The following is a 12821-nucleotide window of genomic DNA, read 5'->3' on the forward strand; positions in this document are numbered from 1 at the left end:
ACAGAAATCTGGGCAAACGAGGCAGTAAGTGAGCACGTCTCTGAAGACACAGAAGAGAGGAACCGAAGCCCCCGGTTCACATCTATTTTCCTGTTGTGCTGCTTTCTGACTAGGGCCCTGGCTTCCCTTTAGCATCTGGGATCTGAACCGGCTACAGGCTGCTCAGGGAACACGGAGATTCATTCACACTTGACTTGGGGCCTTTTAAACACAGCTTTGTTCACAGTTTCTCCCTAAAGCGTTTCAGTCACTACTGACTCCACGATCCTGATGAGAGTGTGTCCAAAGGCCTGCAGCGAATAAGATGTCAACGGCCCAGATAGGGTTTACTTTTACACCAACGCCCAAGCTGACTGGCCTTCCTTCACCAGCAAGACTAACACCCGGGTTCTTACTGGAGGACGCCACTCAGAAGCAGGATACGGAAAGAACTGCCCATTGCCACATTTTCTATTAAACTTGATTAAGTCCACTCTTAACCTGATGATTCGTGGATGGTCCAGCAAATTCCCCCACAGGAAGGACGGACAATCCTTACCTTGGGGAGAGTTTCAACGTCCACCTCCCCTTGTACACACACTTGTAGTCCCCATAGGTCCCCCTTTGTATCAGGACGTAAAGAGCTCCACCGTCCAAGGTTACCACTCAACTTTGTAAGACCACACACACACACACGCACGCACGCACGCACACACACACGTTTTAGCAATGCTAGGTGACTATTCATTACTCAGTGTAATTTCACCTGAAAATTAACAGTCTCAGCTCGGGTCCTGAAGCCCAACCTAATTTTCTGAAGTTGAGTTCCGGGCCCCTTTCTCCCTGGCTGGGCCCTCGGGGAAATGGATTCCTCTCCCCATTCCCGAGAGGCTGCCCAGATCCTCACTGCCTCCTGCTAAGGCTCACGCTTCTTTTTTTGTGTGTGTGTGGTACGCGGGCCTCTCACTGTCGTGGCGTCTCCCGTTGCGGAGCACAGGCTCCGGACGCGCAGGCTCAGCGGCCATGGCTCACGGGCCCAGCCGCTCCGCGGCATGTGGGATCTTCCCGGACCGGGACACGAACCCGTCTCCCCTGCATCGGCAGGCGGACTCTCAACCACTGCGCCACCAGGGAAGCCCTAAGGCTCACTCTTTAATTACGCTTTAATGTGAATTGATCTTCCCATTAATGAGCCTGTAAAAAAGACTAATCTGGCCCCTTTTTTCTAGAGGGTATGCTAGGCACACGGAGAGTTAAATACTGCTGTTGATTTTACTTCCCCAGCAGACCCAGCCCAGAAGAGCTCCCTCCATCCCTCCCGGCCTCGCCTCGTGCTCCCTCAGCAGCACCCACTTAACTGGCTCCCAGTGGGGTCACAGACGGGACAGCAGGTTTCATTCCTTCCAGGTTTTATTCTCCGGAAGTTACCATAAAGCGATGTTAAATACGCCATCCCTTTGACTTCATCAGTTTTTCTTCAGCTAAGAGGTCACAGCAAAATACAGAACCACATACTTCAACCCGCCTCTGATGTTTTCATTTAAATTTTTCATATTCTAAGTCTTCCAGGTACTTTGCTAACAGGAGAGAAAGATACTTTTCTCAAAAGAAAAAAAAAAAAAGATGAGTTTTCAAATTACTGGTTGCCAGGAAGCTGGGAGGACGGGGATAGGAGAAGTGACGGCTTCAGGGGTAGGGGGTTTGTACTGGGGATGATGGCAACGTTCTGAAATTCGACAGCATTGAGGGGTGCACAACACTGAGGAGGTACTAAAGGTTTCTGACCATACACTTTAAATCCGATAAAACAGTGTTTTATGTTATGTTAGTTTTCTCTCGATAAAAAAAAAATATAGGGGCTTCCCTGTTGGCGCAGTGGTTGAGAATCTGCCTGCTAATGCAGGGGACACGGGTTTGAGCCCTGGTCTGGGAAGACCCCACATGCCGCGGAGCAACTAGGCCCGTGAGCCACAACTACTGAGCCTGCGTGTCTGGAGCCTGTGCTCCACAACAAGAGAGGCCGCGATAGTGAGAGGCCCGCACACCACAGGGAAGAGTGGTCCCCGCTTGCCACAACTAGAGAAAGCCCTAGCACAGAAACGAAGACCCAACACAGCCCTAAATAAATAAAGTAACTAATTAATTAAGAAAAAAAAAAAAGTAAATCCTATTTTCAAAAAAAAAATATATATATATATAGTTTTCAGAAAAGTTTTTTTTCCCCCCCGAAGATTCGAAGTAAAAGGTATTTTGATGTGTTTTCAAATGCAACATAGAACCTAAGAATTTTAACAGCACAATGACAAAGTCACAGGTAATTGTGTGCACGGAATCTTAGCCTAGATCTCCTACCTGATCAAGGCCACAGCTTGGGGGAGAGGGAGCGGCAAGGCATGGGTAGGGGACAGGGTCCAAAACACACCACCAACTGGAAAAGAAGTTACGTGAACAAAGCCAAGGGCCACGTGGGAAACATGCTACAGCTAATACACCTGAGACAAAGCTGCTGTGCTTTAAAACTAAAGTCGATTTTACAGCAAGCTTTTTATTCCTAGGAGTGAAAAAAAAAACGCAACCATTTCCACTGGAACCAATCTCCTCAGTGATACAAGTGCAGTAACACCACAGGAAAACTGGAAATTTTTCTTCCCCAGAAACGTCACTCATGCATCTTATGCATCACACGAAGTTACTGTTGCTGTGGGAATCGTAACTTGAGTTTCCTGGACTTGGAATTAGAAAAAAAAAAAATCTCAAATGTGAAAATCTACCAGCAGATTCTGTCCCTGTTGAACAAAAGTCTGTTTCTTTTTCAGAGAACTATTTTATCAAATTTAGCTCCCTCGCTCCAACCCAATCCTATTAAAAGCTTTCCTCGAGTTTAATGCTTTTTGGTTATTAAGGACAAATGGCTTTGGCATTATCTGCCGAACGCGATGCAAATAAAAATCCGCTCTTTGACAAATACTTTAATTGAATCTGATTCCTTTAATCAGAAAGTATTAACCAACTGAAATTTTCCTGAAGGACTCAAGTTCCCCAAACTCTAGAAAACTCTGTTTTGAGGCCCTGATAGTAAAGCCAGACTTGAAACAAACCCTTTTCCCACACAGGCCCTCCCAAGTGTGACCTCAGCAAAGAAGGGCACTGGTATCTGGGGGATCAGAACACTGTCTTGTGAGTGAGGAACCAGGGTTACTGACAAGGACACGGGAGACAGGAAACCAAACACAGAGATGAAGAGCCGACTTCTACAGGCAAACAAAATCCAGAGGCAAAAGTCCCTAATTACAGGTGTCTGAGCTGAAAACCACAAAGCTGCTACTTCTGAAAGACGTAAGGCAGCAACAGTGGTTACAGGACAGGGGTATTTCTTTTGTGACATTACTGCCCCAACCCTCAGTTTCTGAGTCACAGAAGGAATATACAAGCTGCAAGTGTACTTTTACCACGTGTTTCAACCCCTTCACTCACCAGATGAGGAAAAAGCACCCTGTCCCACGTCACAACACCATCAGAGACACAGCTGGATATATGCCTGGTCCCCCCTGTTCCCTGACCCGCCTGCCCACAACCTTGTCCCCAGAAAGCTGTCCCAGCTCCTCTCGTTCAGACAGCCTCAGCCATCTGGGCCCTTTGCACATTCTGATTATTTTTCTCATCCTCCTCCTGCCCACAAAGGGGAGAATCTGGAGACTAAGGGCTACCAGCGTCAACGTTGATGAAGCTAACTGACCAATCACATTTGCAGACATCATGTCAGGAACTTCCCACACGCGATGGCACTGAATCTTTCCGAGGTCACTCTGGGCCCCAACTGCACGGGCACAGAAGGTACTGACTAAATGTTTGTTGAACATGTGACACCTTTTACCGCTATGGTTCTGAAAAGCCACAAACACCCCCGCAAAACATGCTCTTCAAAGCCTGGACGGTTGCAATCATCATGTGGATGGAGATGTGAGAAAATCATGTTCATTTGTTGCCCGCTCTGCTATTTTCTCCCCTGTCCTTTGCACGACCCGCTCGGGAAATACAGGAAGGCATGAAGGATGAGAGCAAAATTATCTATAATCCTGCTACCCCGATGTCACCGTGCTAGCCTAACCCTGCAGGCACTAGATCCAGGCGTCTAAGATTGGAGAACACAGGCCCCTCAGAGAGAAGGAAGATAAAGACCCTTCAGCGTCTGTACTTTGAGAGAAATCACTGACCAAGTCAGATGGAGACCAGCTTCAGGCCAAAGGTAGTATCTGCCAATACGAACCTGCATTTTCCAAACTGAATCAAAACCAGGAAGGAGTCTTTTTTCTTTTTTTTTCCTTTCCTACTTTACATATTTTAATGCTGTCTAATGGAATAGCAGGAACAAGGCCAAGCAGCCCCACTGCTCCTGACACTTCGGCCAAGGAACAGAAATGTATTTTTAGTGAGCAGAGCATGGCCTGATTCAGAGCACCACGGGCCCTCGGGGCAAGGACGGGTCACCTGCCACACTCCTGCCTGCTGTGCCGGGGGGAAGAGACAGGAGCAGTGAACGAGCATTTGGGCCCCGTTTTGGTTCACCTCTCGATTTTGCACCTTACAGGAACTCAGGCAGCCTTGGTTTCCTGTCTGGTAACACAAAGATGTTCTCTCTGGCCCTGGCTTCCCAACCAAGGGGAGGGAGGGAAAGCAGTGCTTCTCAAACTTGAACAAGTAGGCAGGTGGCCAGCGGCCCTTGTGAAGGCAGCGTCTGACTCAGCAAGGCTGGGATGACACTTGAGATCCCACATTTCTAATGAGCTCAGTGCCGATAGGACTCTGCTGGTCTAAGAACCATCCTTTAAATAGCAAGGAGTTAAAAGTGTCTTCCGGTGCATTGCTCTATACACATACCAGGGATTGACATGTCCCTAACTGGCCTCAGGTAAGGGTGACTCATTTAATTTAACGAGCAATGAGACACCTTCCAGATGCCAGACCCCGCAGGCCAAATGGGTACAAAAAGGGAGTCAGATCCTTGACTGTCCATCTTGGAACAAAGAGCTACGTCCTTTGCGCCAGCATTTCACAGGTACAAGAAGTGACTCACAGACCCTGTGGCCTTAAAGGTGAGATCATGCCAAGGCCCAAGGGGCCAGGTGACAACTAGCTACCAGCCAGCAGCCAGCCGCCATCTCTCAAACACCTACTCTGGCTGTGCAGGACGGTAGGAGCATCATATACATCACACTCGCCTTGAACCTCGGGCTCACTGCCCCCGTGTGTACAGCGGGCCAAGAACACATTCTGCAGATGAGGGAAATGAGGTTCAGAGAAGTGAATCTGTCTGTCCGGGTCACAAGGCTGGGCCACGATTCTAACCCCCTGCTCCCCAACCCCACAGTGCCTTGAAAAGGGTTGAGCCCGAGACAATGTTTCACAAGGACAGGGCATCTCCGGAACGCAGGGCCTGTGGCCAGCAAAACCCGGAGATCTGAAAGCTGCACCAGCCATCAGACGGATGACTCCTTCCCACCAGGTCCCTCTGCTTGGCTCAGGGTCGACAAGACATACCCACAGGTGAGCAGACCAGTTATAACACCAGCAAAATCAAAATCAAATAAAAACCAGTGGGGCTGGAGTGGGAACAGGAAATTAGGTGTGAAGAGGGAGGCGCTCTGCTGGGGGAGCTGTCACTAAAATCTGGTCTAGAAAACTGTTGGACTCATGACTGGTTTATCTGGAAAGACCTCTGGGCGAGTTTTAAACAAGCAAACGCCTCCACCTGACTGCTGAAGAAGTGGGGTAACTCTCAGTTACCTCCCTTTCTTTCTCATTTAACTCTCTTTATACCCTTTTTCATCTCCAGTGTGTTGTCTATAATAATCGACACGCTGTACGTTGTCTAACACTTGACCATGACAACGAATTCCTTACTTTTATATTGATTTCAGAAGGCTGGTGGATTTTTTTTTTTTTTTTTAAGCCATGAAAGTGAGTGGAGTCACATTCCCAAATTCATTACCACAAAGATGAGCCTACTGTCTTATCATGCACACAGCTTCTTTTAAGTTGGGTTTATTCACTCAAATTGCAGCTTAACCACTAGGACAAAGAAATTTTAATTCTATGTACCCCTGGGCATTAAAAAGATAATTTCCCCCCAAATTAGAGATGAAGCAAAACTTCTGGGTTTTAATTCTACACACCCCAAAAGAGCAAGCAAGGCTTTTGTTATAATCATTAGAGCTACATGGAGAAAGGCCCCTTTTTTTTTAACCAGTGAGCCCAGAAACACGAGTTGCCCTGCCACCAAATGTCAGCAAGATGATACCATGGCCTCCCCACACAGTCCAGGGTCCCCCAAATGGTACCACTTACAGAAAGAGAGAGAGGATACGAGATGAGGCAACACCCAGCGACGGTATGGCTGTCAACTCATTGTTATTGAGGTACCTGTAATGACAACAAGAAGAAATGAATCATTCAAATTAAGAGTAAGAAATCACAGACATAAAAGGGAAATAAAAAAAAAACAACAGTGCTGAGTTGCCCATGGGAGGACTGCTGTGTTGTAATGCTGAATACGAGATAAAGAATTTAAAAGCAAGTTGTTAACGGGAGAGAATTTATGCCAGGTCACAAAAGCCAATTATTTACCACACCCAGAATTTGTGAATAAACACTCAGGAGATGTCTCCCGCCCTCTAGGAGCTTCCAATCTAGCTCAGAAATCAAGACTAACAGACAGCGAACTGCGAACGCAGGCCAAGGTGCATGATGCAGAACGACAGCGCCCTCAAGACCCCCAGTGAGAGAACTCCTTGTGGGCTGAAACAGTCAGAAAAGGATCTGGGGAGGAAAGACCGCCCCCTCCTGGTTGTTTTGTACACATCCCTGACACGGCTCTGCCCTCACCAAAGGGCAACACGCTCGGACCCAGCGCCAAAGACTCGTGCACTCCCGTTGGGTTCCTGGCGCTGGGACACGTGGGCCGATTACTCCAATGCCTCATCTGTACAACAGCAAAGGAGCTGGACTTGGAGATTCTCATCTATTTGAGATTCCAGCTTCTCTGAACTCTGATGAAGTCTCCAGACACGTTTCCCAGGAATATATCCGTATAACGGATATATACACACACACTTTTGCACGCAGACAACTGGAAAATCCTCCTCAGACCACAGATGCTTCCCAAGCTCCCTTCCCGCTCGAATATTCTAAATCTGTACTTCCATAGTTCATGACTCTTAATGGAAGGGGAAGCCCGAGAACCAGGACACAGCTCGCCTGGTCCGCCCCCACAGGCTCCGGAATCTGGCCTCCTTACATGGACATGTATTTCCAAATCTGAGAAGAGAATCGAAAATCAGGCTTGCAAAGTGAGTGCAAAAATCCTTAGGAAAGCCAAAGCAGTGCTCAGGCTTTTTGCCGGGTGATGGGCTGGAAAGAAACTGTATCTGGGATGCAGAATCAAGGATAAAACTAGGTTATCTTACTCTCATTTTTGCAGAGTATGTCTTACATAGAGCATCTTGTTATGGTTTGAAGACAAGGCCACTGAAATGACAGCTGTATTCATACAAGTTTACAGCTAGTGTTTGCTTGAATAGAATAATCTGGTTGTCTGCCATCTTTTATAGAAATGAATAGGGTTAAAAAAAGGGAAAAGGCCTTGAATTATCCCATTTGCCTTCTTCAGTGCCAAAGCTAGTTAGAGATGAAGCTTGGCAATTACTGGGCTGAGGGACACAGCATGTCTGTTTCAATAGCTTCATGACTGAAGCATCTGGCAGAGAGAAAGCAGATCCGTATCATGCGGCAATTCCCTTCTCCACTTAAAGGGCCCTTGTTTGTGTGTTGAAGGAGACAATTAATTACTTTAACAGTCTCTTATCTGACTGCCCCCTAAATCAGATTGCTTCTCCTTCACCTTTTATCTCTCCACCCCTGCTGCGATCCGTTTCCTATCTCGGTACAGGGATGCTGAAAACTCTCCATCAGTATGAATCTCTACTAATAAATCTTCACAGTACCGTAAATGCACATGTTACTAGAAGACAGCCTCAGATCTTATCAGAGCAAGGGAAACTGAGGTCAGGGGCCTGTTGCCAAGAAGGCAGCTTGCTTAAGAACTCTTCATTTCTTACAGATTTACTCTCCAACACAGATGTTGGGGGGTCATAATAATAATAGCGGCAGCTAACTTACTGAGGGCTTATTACGCGCCAGGTACGACTCTAAGAGCCTTTCAGTACACTGACGCGTCTTTAGCGCCCTACAAGGCAGGCCCCATGAACAATGTCATTGTACCAATGGGGAAACTGAATCACTAAGATGTTAAGTAATTTGCCCAAGGTCACCAGTAGTAAAAGGCAGTGGCCCTGTGTGTCTAGCCCCAAAGTTTAGGTTCTTAACCATTACCTCTACTTATTTATAGCGACAGTAGCAACTCTACAGTATTATGTCACTGCATCGCTACACCTCTGAGGTTGGAACCAGGTACTAGTACTGTTCCCCACCTTACAGGTAAGTTCTCTAAATTTCAAATCAAAGGAGAGCCACAAGCGAAAAGGCCAGCAGGCAGAAAGCCTATAATTCCTTGGGTAACATGGTAACTGCACTGCAGTCGCTTAGGACTGGACTTGATTTTAAACCCAAAATGAACAGTATGGACTTTACTGCAGGGGAACTCTGGCTGAATGAGCTCGGTCTCGGGCCACCCGTGCTGCACATATGACAAACTGCTCCACCCAATTTCACAGAATACTAAATGAACAAGGAGAAGGGGCATCATCATAATATCTCATATCTTGACCCAAATGCTGGAAGCAGAGTGCGCAGGTGCCGTGGACCAGTGCTGAAGGCGAACAGGACATTTTAGGTCTGGATCAGCAGCCCGGAGTCAACAGGATGAGGCAGAAATCGCAGGCTCTGATCTCAGCAGGGCTGCTGGATTTATGAAAAGGTCAGATGGAGCTCAAAGGAGATCTACAAGGCTAGCTTACTTCTGGATCATTTCTACTTAAAAAGAACTGCTAGTAAATCTAAGTCAGCTCCACCACGGCTGGCTCTCTCTTTGTTCACTCTGCCCCTTGTTGAAACCAGAACACTACCCTCAGAAGGCAATGGAGGACCAACTCGCGCTGAGACACGACCAACTTGCCAGACTGAAATAGAGACCGGTCAAAAATAGCACAGCCAGAGCTGGGCGGGGAAGGGCCCTCGGGAAGTTCAGCACAGTCTCCACACGTAAAGACATTGTAGGAATTTAGGATTGTGTTTGATGAAATCTTCTGAATATCTCGGGCTGTGCAATCTTCCCCCACTTCGGACTCCCCCTCAAACTTGCTTCCATCCAAGGCCCTAAAAATCCTTCTAAAAAATATCTGGCTTCTATAACTGAACCTCTTCCTGATGATTCAGGACCGAGAAGTGCTCCAGGAGCATCAGACCTCGAATTGTGGCCCAACCCTGCAGCTGGAAAAGGTGTGAAAAAGATATGGGGGTTGGGGCGGGGGGCCCCCCCTGGGCAGACGTGGAGGTGGGCCTTTCCCTCCCTCCTGGGCCCCCTCAGCTCTCTCTGAAACTCCCATTTACGTCCTCGACTTGGTTTATAGGAAGCTTTTACATTCTGCAAGATGCAAAATGTTAAAAAAGGATGTTTCTGAGGACTTTCATTACTATGACTGCCTCAATCGAATTAGGCATCAAGAAACAACGAAAAACAAACCCACAGGTCATTCTGACTTATAGTGTTTTCTGGTTTTTACAAAATTTTTGGCCATATTTATTTATATACTGATAGCTGAGAAAAGCACACAGTAAAATTTCAAACTGTTTCAAAAAAGAACACCAGGAATACATATTGAAATATACAGCTTCCTTGCCCTCCAGGCCTCTGGTCGGCCTCCTCCAGCTGCCGGCTACTAGGGATGGACACGTGTTTTTCTTTCACGCAGATGCTTGTGTGTTATACAGACTGTTCGGTACCAGTTTTCCCCTTAGTAATAGATCTTGGAAATCTCCCTAATTCTTTTAACCAGCGGTGGACCGCTCCTCGGCTGGGATGAACGGTATGAATGAACCATAATTTATTTAGCCGATCCGCCAATTCGTAGGCAGTTTGGTTGTTTCCAAACACAAAGGGAGCTGCCACTAATAACAGTCAAAGTTGGGCCGGGGGTTGGAACGTCAGTTCGTTTTGTTTCTCAAGCAGGAGAAAGTCGTCAGTAGCAAGCAGGAGTCAGGGCCACTTAATCAATAACTGTTATTAGTGTTTTCAGCTACTTGAGAATAAGGCAGACTACGTAACGACTTTGGCAAGACTTATGATATAGTGTGTATACCAGCTGGCCGGATACAGTTATTTTAATATCGTGACATAGGATATAGTTACTTGAAGTCAGCACTTATAAACAACAAGGGCAAACGCTTTTCTATGTGCCAGGCTCTGTGCTGAGGGCTTTATGTGCCACGTCTCACTGAATGACATGTCAACCCTCTAAGGAAGGCACTAAATCATCACCTCACCTTAAAAGAAGAAACTGAGGCCCAGTTACAGCACAGCAGAGCAGGGGTTATTTGGAGGGGATTAGCTCAGATTTTTACATCAGACAGACCCGGGTCCATTCAACCCCCAGCCTACCCCTACCGATCGAATGGCCTTTGGCATGTCACTTAACCTCACTGTGCCTTAGCTTCCATCTCCCCAGTATGTGCAAAGCACGAGCACCAACTTCACAGGGTTTTGGCAGGATCTGGCTGAAATCATTAAATCGAACAGCCCAGGAGAGAGCCAGATGTATAGTAAATGTTTAACAGGTGGGGGTAACTGATAGCCAAAAAGCAGTGCCTCACACGACACCCCCTCGGGATTTCACCCCGCCCTTAAACACACCGCACACACGCACACACGGAGGGGGGAGAGCAGAAGCCTGGGACACCAGAGGGTGAGCCATAAATACCCAGAGGCAGGGCACACTCAGCCTTCCTCGCCGCCTTTAGGAACATTTTAGGTCAACAGCCCTGGAAAGCACACGACAGCACCCACATGAAGCATTCCTGGGCCAGGCAGCAGTAACGTGATCCGAGTGCAGTTTTGAAAGAGGCCGGTATAAATAGCCCCTCTTATTAATAGCGGAGCCTCGCCGTCCACGCCCGCTGGCTGGAAGCCCTCCCTGGTGGGCTTTCCTCGGAGCTGCGGGCAGTGAGGACCAGGTGGCTTGGCAGCAGGTGCACGAGCATCCTCATGTCCTCCGGGGGCCTCCAACGGCTCACTCTCTCCCTCCCACTGGCCTGCGATGCTCTGTGGTTCCGACCTCCAAAATAAAACCACTGCTAAACCACCGCCCGCTGCTTTGCCAGCCTGTGGTTCCCCTCGCGCTCATCTTTCCAGGCCCGAGTGGCTGTGCAGGGTTTAGGAGGAACTGACAGCTCCCGGGAGACCCAGTTAATTTAGAAGCAATTGTGTGCCGGCTGTGATTTTTTTCTTTTCTTCAATATCCTTCTCCACCTCCCCACCCTGCACTCCTGACGGCCTCTTTCTGCCTCCGTCATGTATTAAAATTCCCTTCGGGAAAGGCTCCAATCCTTATCAGTGAGAAGTTCCAATGCTCTGGGCCCCCGGGGAATTTGTCTCGTCCATCCCACGGTGTGACACCAGGGACCAGAGGTGGTCACGGTGGTAAAGGTTCAACCTATCGGCCCTCAAGGATTTGTTTCTTAACAAGGCTCCTAGCTTGGGGCGAGGGGCGTGCGCCGTGTGCTTCTGAGAGTAGCAGAAGAGAAGAGAAATAACACACAGGGAACCCTCCCCATGGGCAAGGCTCTGGACATCAGCTCCAATGCATAATTATTATAATTCGCTAACGCGTCATTATGCCCATGTTCCAGAAGAGGGAAAAGAGGCACAGAGGTAAGTAACTTGTCCAGGGACACAGTCCCCGTAAGGGGCAGAACCAGAACTCAAATCCAGGTCTGCTTGCTACCAAATGTGCATTTTCCCCAGTACCCCCTACTGCATCCATAAAGGGCAAGCCCTGTCTTTACAACTCCCATACCCAGGAAGGCAGTGCTGCCACGGAGAGCTTGGGACAGGAGTTAGACTGAGGACTGCAGGCCCAGCTCTCCCATGTACTAGCTGTGCAACTGCAGCCAGGTTCCCAGGCCTCGACTCCTCCAACCGTCTCAAAAAGGCAGAATGTCCATAAGGCGTGGACGGCTTAGCACAGTGGCCAGCTACGCGTGTCAACATTCCTGAGTGCATTCGCGGGAAAAAGGAGAGAAGGCACACGCAGCAGAGAGAGCGCAGACGAGTGGGTGAGGAGCCTCCTCCTGTCCCTAAATTCAACAGGAGCTCAGGGGAGGGAGAAAAGGCACATCGGGAGGGGAGAAGGGAGGCTGGGCTTGGAGGGAGTGTGGGTTTGGGCAAGGGGTCTGGAGGAGTTAAGAGGAAATACCCGGTACCTAGAGAGAGAAGACTGGTGCAGGACGAGTGATACAGGAGATAAACACTGCACTTCCTGTCCTTTTAAAATCTTCGGTGGAAGGCTGTGGGTTGAGATGAGGGGGGTATGGGGATTTGGGGCAGTGCAGCTTCAGGGTTAAATGCACAGCTCTGGCAATCAAACAGATTTGAGTTCAGCTCTCAGCTTTACCAACTAGGCAACACTGCACAGGTTTATTTAACCTCTCCGAGCTTCCATTTCCTCCTTTGTAAAGTGGAGAAAATAACTGTAAAGGAAAGAATTTAAATCAGATAGAACCGGTGTCAGGATGAAATGAGGCAGTCTTCCCCAAAGTTTGAGTGTGGTGCTGCTGTGATTGTTGTGGCCGTTGGGACTCGGGAAATTTATTTTAAAGACTAACCAGCATCC

General features: G+C 48.2%; 1 protein-coding gene across 3 annotated transcripts in view; it reads right to left on the bottom strand.

The window, feature by feature from the left end:
* The window catches only part of LRIG1 (leucine rich repeats and immunoglobulin like domains 1), a 122850-nt gene that overhangs the window by 63093 nt on the left and 46936 nt on the right, over positions 1-12821 (bottom strand). For all 3 annotated transcript variants that reach the window (XM_029242208.1, XM_029242207.1, XM_029242206.1), the window contains exon 3: positions 6325-6399. In XM_029242208.1, the coding sequence (XP_029098041.1) occupies positions 6325-6399 (75 nt within the window). The remainder of the gene's footprint in view (positions 1-6324; positions 6400-12821) is intronic.

Source organism: Monodon monoceros, unplaced genomic scaffold (assembly GCF_005190385.1).
Source record: "Monodon monoceros isolate NGI ecotype Baffin Bay Population unplaced genomic scaffold, NGI_Narwhal_1 Super_Scaffold_3, whole genome shotgun sequence".
In the NCBI taxonomy this organism is placed as follows: Eukaryota; Metazoa; Chordata; class Mammalia; order Artiodactyla; family Monodontidae; genus Monodon; species Monodon monoceros.